The sequence below is a fragment of the Mustela putorius genome, unplaced genomic scaffold, assembly GCF_011764305.1.
Source record: "Mustela putorius furo isolate JIRA1106 unplaced genomic scaffold, ASM1176430v1.1 tig00003962_pilon_pilon_pilon, whole genome shotgun sequence".
Taxonomy (NCBI): Eukaryota; Metazoa; Chordata; class Mammalia; order Carnivora; family Mustelidae; genus Mustela; species Mustela putorius.
The window spans coordinates 2,791,360-2,806,654 of NW_025422106.1; the positions used below are offsets into that span (position 1 = coordinate 2,791,360).

Consider the following 15,295-nt stretch of genomic DNA (forward strand, 5'->3'; position numbering starts at 1 on the left):
TAGAGGGTGACTTAGGAAGAGGAAGGAATGGGCAGAGGGTAATCCCAGAATTTTATGCCCAAACCTAAATTTATATGAAACTAGACTGACACATTCTCAGACACGCAGGGGATCAGTAAGAAGAGTATCAGAGAACCCTCTTTGAGAAATTCACTCAGGATTATATTCTAAATCATCATCTACTAGAGTTTTATGCACTGTCCAATCTAGTAGTCAGGACGGATACTGAGCAGCTGAAATGTAGCTACTGCAGCTGAGGAAGCAAATTTTTTGTTTTATTTAACTTAAACTTAAATAGCCACCTTGGCTAGTGGCTAGCATATCAGCCCAGTCTAAATATCTAAGAGATAAAATTAAAAGTTCATGAATAAAAAAGCCATGGTGCCAAACAAAAGTAAGCAATGAGCAAATTAAAGGGGGAAAATGGCATTATAGCTATGGTTTTAAAATATTACACAAATATCAAAAATAATTATTGTAATGTAATATACATACTAAAATGTGAACAATTCTCTGAGTCTGAAGTCTCATGAACAATTCTCTGAACCTGAAGCACCTGTCCGGCTCAGTCAGTAGAGCATGTGACTCCTGATCTCCGGGTGTGAGTTCGAGGCTCACGCTGGATATAGAGATTACTTAAAATCTCAGATGATAGCAATTTCACACTTCACACTAAAAGAAAGAGTCAAAAGACACCCTTTCATACTTAATTTTGCCAAATCAAAGAGACATGGTGCACTTTTTTTTTTTTTTAAGCCATAACAGGAAAACTACCAGTGGAATAAAACCTGAATGTATAACTTCTAAATCACCAGGAAGAAAAAAAAAAAAATAATGATCTGAGAAAATGCTCAGGAGACCTTAGCAACTGAGAGGCTGTAAGTGGAAACATCCGTATACAAAACGACCCACACAATTTATGTCCCAACTTTTAAAGTATGTACATACACTAAGAACTGAAAGAAATACATGGAAATTTAACAGTTTTTGACCATGGGTGACCATGTTATCATGGTGTATTTTCTAAGTTTTCTACAACGAGCATTATTACTTTAATAATCAGAGATATTTTTAACATAAAAAACAAAAAGTATGGTTATATCTCACCTTTTGATAGCATCACCTAGTTTGAAGACGATCCAGTACCACAAATTAAGCAAAAAGAGACTCTTAACAGTCAAAATGCATGTCACGAATTCCACACCTAAAAGTCAGGGTACTGTGTTCATCAAAGGAGCCCTTCAAACCTTCTTTTACACATTATCAGTCCCAGCAAGCTTGATTACCTGATGTTCTAGTAGCACTGTTACAGACACGCTGCAAGTGGTGTAAAGTGATAGGCCTAGCCTCACAGTAGGAAAATATTGACAAAAATAAAAATACAAAACATATTGACATTCACAAAGCAGTACTGGGACAATTATGGCAGAATCATCCCTAAACAACTCAAAATATTTCCACAAATATGATAACCCACATTCACTGTAACAACTCTAATGTTAAATTGTTCAAAGGCCAGTCCCTTTGAACACAGACTGGTTGGTTGAGGAAGTGAGAAAAATTCCTAATACGTTTTAGAAAAAGATTGATCACAGGGACACCTGGGTGGCTCAGTCAGTTAACCCGCTGCCTTCAGCTCAGGTCATGATCTCAGGGTCCCGGGATTGAGTTGCTTATCGGGCTCCTTGTCCAGCAGGGAGCCTGCTTCTCTCTCTGTCTCTGCCTGCCATTCTGCCTGCTTGTGCTCTCTCTCTGACAAATAAATAAATAAAATCTTAAAAAAAAAAAAAGAAAGAAAAGAAAAGAAAGAAAGAAAAAAGAAAAAGACTGATCACAAATATTTATGATAAAAAGTCAGAGCACTTAAAGAGAATATCCTCAGCTCTCCAGAGCAGCTCACTCCTGTGAGTTGCACAGAGTTGGAATTTTACTATATTGAAAAGGATTTTATGGTTGGCTGCACCGACCAATACAAATCTGGAGAACAATCTAGAAGGATGTGATTAATGACTGCTTCTTTCCAAGGAAGTTTAAAAATAAGTAACCATAGGCGTATCAGAATTAATGTTAACACAGCAATTGCTACAATGCAGCCTGGATGTGGATGTTGTTTTGGCTTTACTCCATATTCCCCGAAGGAGTTAGGTACCTTGGAGGCAGGTGGGACTTATTAGCCATTAGGGTAAAATCAGTACTTCCCATTCCATCACACACAGCACATTGTGAACTGAAGAAATATACATTCTACCTCCTTCACATTTGCCTCTTGTGCTTCTGACTTCACAAACAGGGATACAAAGACAAGGAAGAAACTGATTATGTTTGTATCTGTGGAACAAAGATTAAGCAAACTGCCAGCACTCCATTGTTTTTGTTTTCAGTATGGTTATCACAAAACAAGAACAAAAAGATAACTTCTACATCTGAAGCCTGATAATTTGAAAACAGACCTGAATATTTCCTCCTCTTTCAATAAGGCAGTAAACACCTTTCATTTTACTTATCTGTAAGGTACTTATTTGCTGATATGGACTAGTTACTATTTCTAGAAGAGAGCTTGACAGAGTCTATCTGAGAAAGCGGTTTCCTGAGTTACTCTACTTTAACTATTCCTGAGTTACGCTGCTTTAACATTTGCCAAAAATCCAAGAAAGCATTAAAAAAAAAAAATCCCCACCTCCTATACACACATACCCCACCCCCACCCCGAGCTAACAAGGGGAAAACATAATCATAACCTTAACGGTATTAAGTTAACAGTATTTCCTTTAGCACTCTGACCACTATGACCTTTCCAAGCTTCTATCTGTCTTTTGTGTTGTTCTGTTTTCTTTTAAATAACTCTACTGGTTGTTCATCTGATTAACAAAAGTAATGTATGGTCAATATCACAACATGAAGATATATGAAATAAAAGTGATAATCTGTTTCCCCCACCCTCTCATTCCCCTCCCAAAGAAACCAACATTAACAGCTAGGTGTCTATTCTTACTTCTTCCTAGGCTTACAAAAATACATATATAATATATGGGAGGGAGGGGTTGGTTCACTTTTTTGTTTTCAAATAAAAATGGATTATAGGGGTGCCTGCGTGGCTCAGTGGGTTAAAGCCTCTGCCTTTGGCTCAGGTCATGATCCCAGGGTCCTGGGATTGGGCCCCACATCAGGCTCTCTGCTCAGCAGGGAGCCTGCTTTTCTCTCTCTCTCTCTTTGCCTACTTGTGATCTCTGTCTGTCAAATAAATAAATAAAAATAAAATTTAAAAATGGACTGTATATATTATTAGTCTTAAAAATATGGACACTTTCCAAGCCACTATATATAGATCCTTCACATTCTTTTTAATGACTGTGAAATATTCCAAAAGATGGATAATTCATTCATACCATCACACCGCCTTTCCCAACACATGGACAGTTAAGATGGATCCTTGTACATACACTTCATGTCCTTTAATTTCAGTAACACGGATTCTCAGAAAGTTTCTGGGTCAAATGAAACATTTTCAAATATTTAAAATTTTCTCCTTAAACAAAATTAGTTTTAGACCTTCAACATTTCTGTTCCCTTCTTCATTATGCAAAATTTTGGCATAAACCTTTCATAATGCTTTGCATATTTTATTTTTAAAAGCACACATATTATGTCAAAAAACGTCCCTGTCATTTATGCTCGTGTAGTTATAAATAAATAAATGCTTAAATTATGGCTGTGATGGCCAGCGTTAAATCACTGTGCAAATGCTTCTGCCTTGGTTTATGAAAGTAGTAATTCATTGTGGAAACTCCACCCCCACAGCCATGTGGGCAGCCCTGAAGTAGCAGCTCCCTCACCCTGTGACTCTCTCCACTGAGTGACAATATAGAGATCAGGACCTACATATTTTCTAATTGTCAACAGTTAACCTTAAAAAGTGTGTGTGGTGGGGAAACAAGTCCACAGCAACAGATGATAAATTGAAAGCCATTATGGGTTTCTAATATCCACAAATTATTTGTAGTATAATGAAAAATTCTGCTGGTCTACAGCAGAGACAATCTTTCATAAAAAAACAAAACAGAACAAAAAAAAAAAACAAAAAAAATCTAAAACCAATGTACTGCTATGATTACACGAACCTTTCAAAAACAGTCCTCAAACATTTTTCAATAGAATTATTGGTTGGAATCCCTTTACCTTCCCTCCCCTCTTTCAGATTCAGATTATGATTGCAAACTGTAAAAAAAAAAAAAAAGCCTTAAAGAAATGCATTAACCAATGAAACTCCTTAAAATTTAATCTCAGACTCCCCTGTAGATTCTAAAGACCCAAGCACCAACAGAGATTGTTAAGACACAGCAAGTTTGACACAGAAGTATGTGACATGCAATTAATCTCCATTCATACCCTGCTCTACTTGTCAGCAAACAAAGGTTCTGCTTTAGAAGGAGATCTGAAGACTTCAATTAAAAACAGTCAGCTAACAAGAAAATAATCTAAGCTAAAGGAAGGTGGCAGGTGCAGAAATGAGTTGTTTACCAAAGTGTCAGTTTTGAACAATAAAGAACAGCACATCAAAAATGTTAAAGGAGTGGATTTCATTGCAAACCTCTGAAAATAAAGAGGAATTTACTACTAAGGCTCCACACAAAACGGAAGTACAGGTTAACAAGCTTGTAAAATAGGTTTTCTCTCATCAAATGACAGATACCAATAAAAAGGATTACTTTACATTTTTAAGTGCAAGGGTAGAATTACACTTTTTGACACAGTTCCTTCTCTCCCAGAAACCACCACACTTACATCCTCTCTCTACCTTCAACATCCAATATTGATTGAACCAACAGCAGAGGGAACAACTTGAATGCTTCTTCTCAGATACCCAGACGTCGCTATTTTACCCAAAAAATACTTTTCTACTCTGAAAGTTTAGATTTATTCAGGTCATAAGTGAAGTGGATTTTGGAAACTTCACCTCAGAAGAAATACCTAGTTGACAGCTTTTACATAGAAACAATCCAGAATGGAAACAGTGCTACAAATAGAGATCAAAAGGACTGCCAAATATTTGATTAGGAGGCATTTATAGCAAGATAACAAGGTAATGGAGATATAAAACCAATTAAATTGAGAGAAACCGAGGGAAAAAAAAATACTCCTTGCCAAAAGTCTGACCTGCCCAAAGCAGGCCATCTGTTAAATATGTGTCAAAAATGTCACTTGGATGCCAAAAGGCTTAATTCAGAGTAGTTTCCTCCTGGGACCTGTATGCAAGCATGGATTCCAGGCCTCTGTCCTTCCAGGAAGGTCAGTTACAGGAAAGCAAGTTACTTTCGCTGGAAAAAAAAGTGTGAAAGGAGCAGGCCATATCGCCCATTAGCAAAAAGTCTCTTTCCAGCGTTGGAAGAATCTGTGGAGTGTAGCTGAGAATGGCCTTAACTCTTATGAGGACTGCTTAGGCATGACAGTTTGAAGGTAAACACACCAAGATGGGGCATTTCTAGAAAAGTTAGAAACGTACTACTGCATCCACCTCCCTGGGTGGACAGCAAGACCCCCAGAAGTCTGCAGTTGGCAAAGGGAGGCACGGGCTTTCCACGCGGACAGAACTCACACTAACCCCCAGGCCTTGGCCCACCGCATCCCACATGCCCCTCACAACCCCCTGAGAGCCTCAGGAGCTCTGAGCAGGAAGCTGGGGGGCTTCGGGGCTGGGGAGGGAGGAAGGCGAAACCTCACAGTCGCGGGGGCTGACGGGAGGAGAAAGGGTTGGGCCGAAGACCACGCAAGGTGACATGGAGGGGCCCCCAAGAACCTGGCCGGAGGTGACACGGAAAGGTGGCGAGGCCTCGAGGCAAAAGAAAATGTGGAACTGAGGGGAGTGAGTGGGACCCTGGGAGGGCAGGGTGGAAATCGGGCTGTGCTGAGTGGAAGGCTCTAGAAGTCTTGAGGTTCTAGAAGGTGGTGGGTGATGGAGCTGCAAAGAGAGGCCGGTCTTGGGAGCCCCTGGCGTCTCGGGGTTCGGCCTCCAGCTCTGCTCCTGAGGGACTTCCCAGGGGGCCGGGAGGGGGGCCTGGGGCTGGGCCAGGGCGTTACCTTCCATGAGCCAACGGATCTCCTCGGGGAGGGCGACGGCCTGCATTTGGCCGAGCGGTGGGGAGGCCGGTGTGTGAGGCGGGAGAGGGACGTGAAGGCCTGGTGCCAGGGCCGGCGGGCTGGCAGGCGGCTGTCGTCTGGCGGAGGCACCTGTACCTCTGTCGCCGCCGCTGCTGCCGCGGCTGCCCGGCCTGGCCGCAGGGCGGGGCCGCGGGCCCGGGGCGCGCTCAGGAAGTGGAGCGCGCGGCGGGCGGGGGGCGCGCCCCGGGCGGTGGGGAGGGGGGAACACCTGTGCGCGGGTGCCCGCGCCACTCCCGCGGCGCCCTCAGGTGGGAGGACTGGAGGGCGGGGCGCGCCGCCCCGGCAAACCCCCCACCAGAACAAAAGACTAAACGCGGCCCAAAGGAACTTCATCTCCTGGGACACTTTCTGTCCTCAGCACGGGGCAGTTGGCCTCCGGGGACGGGTTTAGCAGCCACGGTGGTGCCCGAGATGGGGCGCGAAGAGGCGGAATCCGAGGAGATTCGTCCCCGCCAAGCCCAGCAGCGGGCAGTTCCCGATCTCGCACGTCCACGCCCAGAAAACCGGGACAGAACATTCACTGTCTTCTTCGGCAAACCAGCTGGCTCAAAGGAACGGCCGTTCGTCCCAATAAATAATATGAAGCCAACAACATTGGGGAGAAGCCGAGGGGCCGTGGATACAGGGAGCCAGCGAGCGTCCCTTCCTCACAAAAGCTGAAAGGATGTGAGGAAAGGAAGGGCTAACCTGGGGAGAAGGCCGAGGAAGAGGGGAACCAAGCCTTTACCCTCTAACAGCTGACAAAGGCAGGAAAGTGAAGGACCAGATCACAGGAAGATGTCCTCCTCCCCTTATCCAAACTACAGTAGGGGTCAGCGTCCTGATTGTCATAGGGTACTGTCATACCACCAGTTGTTAAAATTGGGGGAAACTGAGTAAGGGGTAGAGAGGATCACTGTATCATTTCTTGTAACTTCTGGGGATCTCAATGATCTCAAAATAGTTTCATGGGACTTTTTTAAGCACAATAAACCAAGTGCCATGAAGGTATGAAGTGCCATGAGCCCTAAAGGGAGGGAGACAAATATAAAAAGGAGGAAAGTGTGGGTGCGTGTGTGTTTAATGTGCATACGGCATTCAAGATGGGCTCAGAACACACCAGACTTCAAAGAGGCAGGAGGGCTTTCCAGGTGGAGCCACCAAAGTAAACAAAGAGGGAAAAACCTTCTCCTTGAGGAACAGCTGACAACCCTTTTACTGAATGGTGCAGGGAAATTCTGGTTGTTAAGAAAACTTGAAGTTTTATTGTGAAAGTTCATGAAAGTCAGCGCAAGGATTTTGAACTCAACTGCCTGTGTACCAGGGAGACCTGTGTAGTGTATGATATTGCCCATCTTGCTTTACCTCTACCGTTTTCCTTCTTTATAAAAAAAAGTAGCTTCTAGTCTCAGAGTCAGCCTACTGAATAGTGGGAAGGATTGGAAGCAGTAAGGGAGAGAACCCAGGGAAGATGGGTGAGATGGTCTTTACGGCAGCCTCAGGGAAAATCATGGTGGAACCGTGGATATGAGGATGGGAGCCCCAAGGAGAAACTGTCCAGAAGGACATGACATAGCACTGCCTGCCTCCTGGCATAGTCTCCCAAGGTTGGGGGGTCGATCCTTTAAGGGATGCAGTGGTTTTGAGTCATCTTTACACGTCCATATCCTGCAGTCTGAAGAGGGATGGTCCCTTGGTTTCAGGATCACGTGGCCCACCTACAAGTTGCAGCAAATTGGGCTGGGGGTGAAGGGACAGGGGCTGGCAAGTCTCTGGGGACTCTGGTTGCTGCTGCTGCTGCTGCACTTTCTTGCTCTGGAAATTTAACAATAGGCTGGCTTTTCTAGGCTGCTAGGGCATTTTTATCAATTGCTCCTTCTATAAAATTGTAACTGCTCTGGAATCACTTTTGAGTACTTATGATGTGTTAAAAAGCAAGGGAGGAGAGATCCAAGTTCTCTGTACTAGCATTGTAATTTTTCTATAAATCTGAAACTGTCCTTAAAAAAAGCAAAGGAAACAAAGTCTCTCCTATGGGTAACCTCAGTACTTTGACTTTCCCTCTCAGCAGTGGGAGGAAATTTGATAACACCCCCCCCAACTTCGTCAAGGATATTTGTCAAATGCTAATATAGGCCACAAGCTAATGAGTTGTTGGCGAAGAGCAGTGAACCTGGGTAATCTTATGTTCTCTTAGGCCTCACTGCCTGCAAAGCTTACTTCTACCAAAGGAAGCAGCAGAAACTGAAGGCATAGGTATTCTACATCCGTTCTGGGTCTCAGACAGGGGGAGAGGGAGGTGCAGAGTTGGGTAGTGTGCAGGGGTGACTGGCAGGTTGCAATACGGCGTTGTCATGTTGTATCAAGTTTCCTCATTGCAGACAGAAACCTGCCTCCACACATGAGCGCGGCCCCTCCTTAATCATCTGAGGACCCTGGTTCAGCAGTCAGCCTCACTCCTAATGACATTCTGTTAAATGGACAAATTCCTTTGAAGCCTTGTCCTTCTTTGAAATCCAATTTCGCAAGAAGCCAAATCTGATTGGGGGTAGCCATGGAAACCACACCGAGGAGCCTTCGAGAAGGTGGAGAGAGGCAAGGCAAAACGTGACAGTCAAGAGTCCTTTACTGCTCTGTCGGAAATATCAAAGGGATCTGGAGAGGTTGGCAGCCGGTGAGTCCCTGCCCGGGGTCCTGTGCTGTGTGGCTGGGTACCATGTGGCTGTCACGGAAGTAAGCAGCCAGCTGTCTCAGAGCACAGGCAGGGGGATGGAGCAGAATACACAAATCCCAGATCTGTCTGCCTCTCTCTTCTTCCCCTCCCCCAGCCCCAATTCCAGCAAGATCACAGCATCCCCTTCGAAGCTGCCCGCCCCTTAAAGGCAAACAACAAAAGAATGACAAGGTCAAAATACAAGGCCCCCCCGACAGATAAGAGGTCCTTTGGAGCAGAGGCCACGAAATTAATCTGAAATTCCTTGTAATTAGATAAGATAAGGGTGTCTAAAGAGATGCAGAGCAGCCAAGAATGGAGTCCAGCAGCAAAACACTGCAGAAAATACACCACCCAGTCCACTGGGGCCCCTCACACCCCGTCAACAGACAGAAGATGCAGAAAACAACCGGGCCCAGGCCAGGCTCTGGGCTGCTTGGAGATGTCGTCTCCATGTTCTCATGCCAGGTGGGCACTCGCTAAATACGCAGCTGTGGGGTGTCCAGGGGGCTCAATCAGGAAGAAACAAAAGCATCTGGCACCCAGAATGGCATGGAGTGGCAACAATTGCAAGCAAAGCAGGAGCTGGCTGGCATCGCCCCTCCCTGGGTGAGACGGATCTGGAGAGGAGACCGAGGAGGGCAGGCTCTCCAACTTTATTCTGGACGGGTTATTGATCCCTGGGTGCTGGGTCACGACACGCGGCCGGGCTGATGTCTGCCCTGTGGATGTGCGGCTGCTGCATCTCAGCCCCTCGGTCCCAACCCCATCAAGCGGGTTTATTGACTCTTTCATTGACGATGCTGAGGCCTAATGAGGACAAGAGCTGCACACTTCATTAAGGGCTGTGGAAGGAGAGCTGATGTATCCCCCCCCACACCCCTTCCACCCGGTGCCAAGAACCAGGCTCACTGTGTGCTTTGCAAGGCCCCGCAAACCCAGCCTCATGCCGCCCCTGCAGGAGAAGAGCCAGATGCAAGATGCGCTCGTGAGCTCATCACTTCAGTCGCCTTAAAATCCGGGGTGTCTACAACTCGTCGGAAACCCTGCTCTTAGTCATTAGCCAACCTTTTGAATCGGGAGGGTCCTGTCCACACACTCACACAAACGCACGTGGCTGGTCTCCCTGTCCAGTTCACACTCCTAGATTCACTGCGCTGATACATATGACGAAATAAGCAGGTCCTCACATCAGGGAACAGGCTGAGAGCAGCTTCTCAGTGAGGTACAGGCTCAAAACAGAACAAGGGACTATTAAAACTCAAAGGTATGTTCAGGGTAATCCGGTTTAGAAAGCCAGTGCTCTGCCCATGGCCGCTCAGCTCACCAGGGGCTGTGCTGGTGTTAGAATCTGGGTCCTCTCACAGTGGTCCAAAACTCTTGTAGAATTGAATGCCTGAGATAGATCATTACAGCCCAGCGATGACAAGGAAGTCATTGGGAAGCCACCATTGTTGGGCTCCCTCCATCTAAATAGTAACATTTCTTTCTTTGTTCTTTACCTCATCTTTCTTTTTTTTTTTAATTTTTTAAATTTTATTTATTTCTTTGACAGAGACAGATCACAAGTAGGCAGAGAGGCAGGCAGAGAGAGGAGGAAGCAGGCTCCCTGCTGATCAGAGAGCCCGATGCGGGACTCGATCCCAGGACCCTGAGATCATGACCTGAGCCAAAGGCAGAGGCTTTAACCCACTGAGCCACCCAGGCGCCCTTTATCTCATCTTTCTATCACTCCCACCCCCATTATTTTTCCCCATATTCCCTAATCACTTTGTGTGTGTGTGTGTGTGTGTGTATCTTCTTTGCCCATCCCTTAGACCATATTAGACATCCCCCGTGGGCACTGCTGAGCCCAGCAGAAACCCTCAAGACCAAAGAGGTTGCTGACTCTGACATTCTCTGTCTTTGATTGGCTCTCTTGGGAATCTGAAGTGGAGGGGGGCACCCGGAATGTGTCAGCTGTAGCCACACGAGGCTATGCACTCCCTGAGTGAGATGTGAGACCGTCTACGGGCTTAATCTGCATGGGAGGCAGGTGGGGCTGTGGCCAATTGTATATGCCAGATGTTTGCAGCCATGAGAACTTTGGGAAATTATACAGAAGCGTAACCATTTCTTTGGGGGTGATTAAGGAGATTTCAGGTAAATCACAGAGGGATAGCAATTTTTTAAAGTTGAGAAGGCTTCCTTTCATCTGTTATTTCAAAGGGTGAAAGTTTATGCCCTCTAAGCCCCTTCCTTTATTTCTGGCCTTTCTTCTTCCTCACTTTACTACAGGTCTGAGGATTCAAGGTAAGGGTAAAGGGGATGCAAGGTGAGAGAAGGGAAAGTTATTTAGAATCTGATAGCAAAGCTCTGGCCTGCAAGGCCCCCGGCGCACACATGCTGTGGAAGAATAACACACGCTAACAGGCGGTGATGTGATCTGCCTGGAATCACCACGAGTCACAAATACTGACAGAAGCACCACGTAGAGTCAGAGACAAGGCAGCAATGGTGGATTATCTCAGTGTCAGAAAGTGGGTAGAAATACTTTTCCCCCGTGGACATCCTGTATGGAATGGCCTTTAGATCCCCCAAAATGTGTCTTTTCCTTGCTCTCAGAATTGTATCCGTGTCCATTCTAGTTTTTTTTTTTTCCCCTTTCTAAAGGTCTGTTCCCAAACATCCCTGGGCTTCCCTCCTTGGCAGTATTTTTTGATAGCGGAAACCGCACTCTCTTTCCTATACAAGACCGCGTGCTTAGTTCTTACTCTGTTGCTTTCAGGCTTTCCTTTTCCTTCTCTTCTAGAAGATGCATGTCTGTCCTCTCATTCTTCCATGAGAGTTCATGATCCCACGCACTCCCTCTCCCCTGTGAGAGCTTCAGTCTCACATCCTTTCTCATCTTCAATCTTTCCCGTCTGCCTGCTAACATTCTTGGTCTCCTCTATCCTAAAAACCAAACCAAAACAAAGAAAGACCTGCCTTCGACCCTGCTACTTTCTCTAAAGTCTTTTCTTCTCCTTCCTTTTCCCCCTTCAGAGCTCCCATCCTGTCTCCTCACCTGACTGTCTTTACACCGTTGAGGTGACTCACTTCCAAGGTCACCAACGCTTCTCCGCTGCTCTTGGTCTTTACTCAGCCTCTCCCTGAGGCTTTGAGTGGCATTGACCACTTGCTCTTGCTTTAAGGAGCCACTGCTTCCCTGGCCCTGCACTATCTTGCTCCTTCCATTCTTCTTAACAATTTTTGCCCAGCCTCCTTCTCTGGCTCCCTTCATTCCCCAGAGGTTTGCACCTGCCTTTCTCCTCTCCTTCTTCCTCTTGGTTTTCTCCTTGCTCTCCGAGCCCCCCGTGGTTTCATTCTCCCACCACCTTCACTTTTCCCTTCATGCTCATTACTTTTCTAATTCATACCTCTGTCCTACTTTTCCACCTGGATATCTGAGCAGTTCTACCAATTTATTATTTCCCTTTCTCCTTCATCCTTAGAATGGCAGCAAAGCTCAGTAAAAAGCTTAGGAATGACAAAGACCTGTATCCCAATTCTGGCTCAGCCACCTACGAGCTCTAAGACTCTGGGCAAAGCTCCACGATCATCAGCTTCCTCATTTGTAAACTGGAAATCATAATCCCTATCTTGCAGGGTAATTGTGAGGCTTAAATAGGATGACGTATGCGTGTGATATATGGTATAATCCAATACATTGTAACAGTTAGAAAGAAATTGCTGTAATCTAAGGCGGTAATCTAAGCACAAAATGGAAAACCTTTCTTCATCCTCATTTCAAACATCCGCCAAGCCTGTCGGTCTTAACCTTCTCACGAGTGCTTTTGAATTCTTATCCTCCTTTGCATCCTGATGTTCCCACTGGTTGGTTTCTCATTATCTTTGTTGAGAAGTGATATTGAAATAGCTTCTAATCAAGCCCCTGGCACCCAATCTCCGCACCCATCACCCAAGTTCCAGAATACACTTCCCAAAGCACGATCTTGACCCCACCGAAGAGGTGATAGAGTACAATAGTGGCCCTAGAGTCAGAGAGTCCTGAGCTCATCTGCTACCCACCGACTGTGACCTTGAGCGAACTACTTATCAACTCCGTGCCTCGATTTCCTCATTTGCAAAATGGCAATGTTAAAAGTATTTTCAAGGTTTTTGTGAGGAGTCAAAGAACAAATACATATCATGTTTATATCTATCTGCAATGCAGCAAGCACTTCATATATGTTAGCTCTGGTTATTACTTCTGCGTTCCCTGCGACAATCAGCACCTGAGAGGTGTTCAATAAGTATGTATATACTGAATCATCCATAATCTCTCACCCGATGTCCTTGCTCACTGAAGACATTTGAGGAGTGACTGGCCAAGAAATGGGTGTCACTGGTCTCCAAGGATGAGAGTTTTTCCTCTTTCCGAAGCTAACTTGCTTTCAAAGAGATGGAAAGAGAGGTCTTGACTTCCTTCACACCAGGCCCAAACACACTGGGATAATCAGCCTGCAAATTCTCCCTGTTCACGTCCAGAAATTTCCTCCCAGCCCTTCTGTTCTGGAATACTGGCAGTGTTCTCCAAACCACATGGGGAAAACACTCGTCTGGAAGGCATGAGATATTTACTCCTCTTTTCAGTCTTTGTGGCAGAAACCAAGTTTCTACTATAAACACAAGCCCCAGAAAGGACCAGTCAGAAGGTAGATTACATCCCCCTAGCAGAGTCAGTAACCTCTTTATCCTGGAGGCCTGCCAGCACGGCTAACTCTGCAGAAAGGGGTGGCATCGTGGTGACAGAGAGGGGTCACAGACTAGGGATAAAGCAAACAAGAAAGACAAAAAGGAAAAAGGTGAACGAGAAGCTGGATGAAAAAAAAAAAGAAGAAGAAGAAGAAGAAGAGATAGAGAAATAGGAAGAAAACCTAAGGAAAAAAATAGATTCCCATACTCTGGGGGATTGGAAACTAAATCAAACGGATTCGCTCCATTTCCCGAGTTGTAATTTCAGGATATTCCATGTTCCACCCCCAAGGACACCGAGAAGCTGTAAATTCCTAAAGTGCATTTTTGGCGATACCAACCATTATTATCTGCTGCTGTACTTTTTAGCATATGCACGATCAACACAATGACATGTCTTATTGAGTAATATGTGATATTCTGTATTGTGAGGCCACTGATGCAGAATTCCCCTTTCCAGAGCTCAATATTCCAATCAAAGCCTGTTGCATCACATCATTGAGGCCATCCACATAATGACAAGTTGTAAGATGCATATTGCAGAATATTCATGTTCATTTTATGCTCACAGTGCTTAAAATCTCCTCTAAACAGCCTCTGCTCCCAGCCTATTAAGTTGCCTGTGTTATCTACACTCCATTCAATGGTGTGGAAATAATTGTCTCGAGACTAAAGAAAAAAAATTGATGGTCACAAGCCGAGTCAGCACTTGTGTTCTCTCCTTAGTCTGTTGAATCAGGTGTTATTTACCTCTCCCAACACCTGGGACTCCTGATAAGTCACTCCCCTGGTAGCTCTTTCCAGGACAGTGCTGTGGGGTCCATAGAAGAAGCAGGGATCTTTCATAAACCATATTGTTATCAGCACAATTCACACAGCTACCAGATGTGCAAAATCGAAACCACCAAGGGCCCTCAGGCAGAGGGGGCTTTCCCCAGCTCCATCTGGCCACTCTGAGAGCCAGAGAAGGTAGAAGAGGAGGAAGAGCTCCCCTCAACACTGGGGCTCCTGTGCCTCTGAGAAGGTGTTTGTCTTCTGATGAAGTTGGGGTGCTTTTTGGTTCTCTCCCTTCTGCTCTCCCAGCGCCTCCAGCCCAGACCCCACCTCCTTGCAAACCTGGCTCTTAGAGACCAGGTGGGCTCTTTTCTCCATCTCTTCCCCTTCCTCTTATCTCTGGGCTTGAAGCACCAGCACCCAGGCTCCTGAAGGAGAGCAATTGCCCCTGGCAGCTGATAGTTCGGCAACAGGGCCTGTGACTTTGCCTTTAAATATCAACCCCACACACAGACAACACACTGGCAGCATGAGAGGTTTCCATGGTGACAGAATGCAGGCCATGACCTCTGTAAATGTAATCAGAGCACTGGGATTGGTATGTGAGACAGGTTTAATTTCTCCTCCGGTGGAAGCTCTGTGGTCTGGGCTGTGCACAGGCTTCATGCACTGACAGACAACCTGTTATCTTCGCCAGGGCAGCTCTGCATACGGCAACCCTCTCTGCCCCAGAGCGGCTTCCTCCTCCGTCTGAGCAGGCTTCGGGATGAGAGAGGTCACTGGGGACCAGAACAGCAGTCATATCAGTACCTGGCATCCCTGCCTAGCATCCTCAGGAGGGGTGACTGTCCCTTAAGCGAGGAGCAGCTGTGGCATGGCCCAAAGAAGGCTGAGGACTCCGAATGTTGGCTGAAGTTTTCATCTCTGCTCTGCTCCCAGCACTGTGACCTTGAGCAA

The 15,295-nt window shown here is 45.7% G+C and overlaps 1 protein-coding gene across 1 annotated transcript in view; it reads right to left on the reverse strand.

Annotated features, from left to right (window-relative positions):
- The window catches only part of SKAP1 (src kinase associated phosphoprotein 1), a 280,423-nt gene extending 274,035 nt beyond the window's left edge, over positions 1-6,388 (reverse strand). The window contains exon 1 of the mRNA XM_004764740.3: positions 6,076-6,388. Coding sequence (XP_004764797.1) covers positions 6,076-6,121 — 46 coding nt within the window. The 5' untranslated portion in view covers positions 6,122-6,388. The remainder of the gene's footprint in view (positions 1-6,075) is intronic.
- Positions 6,389-15,295: the final 8,907 nt, after the last annotated feature.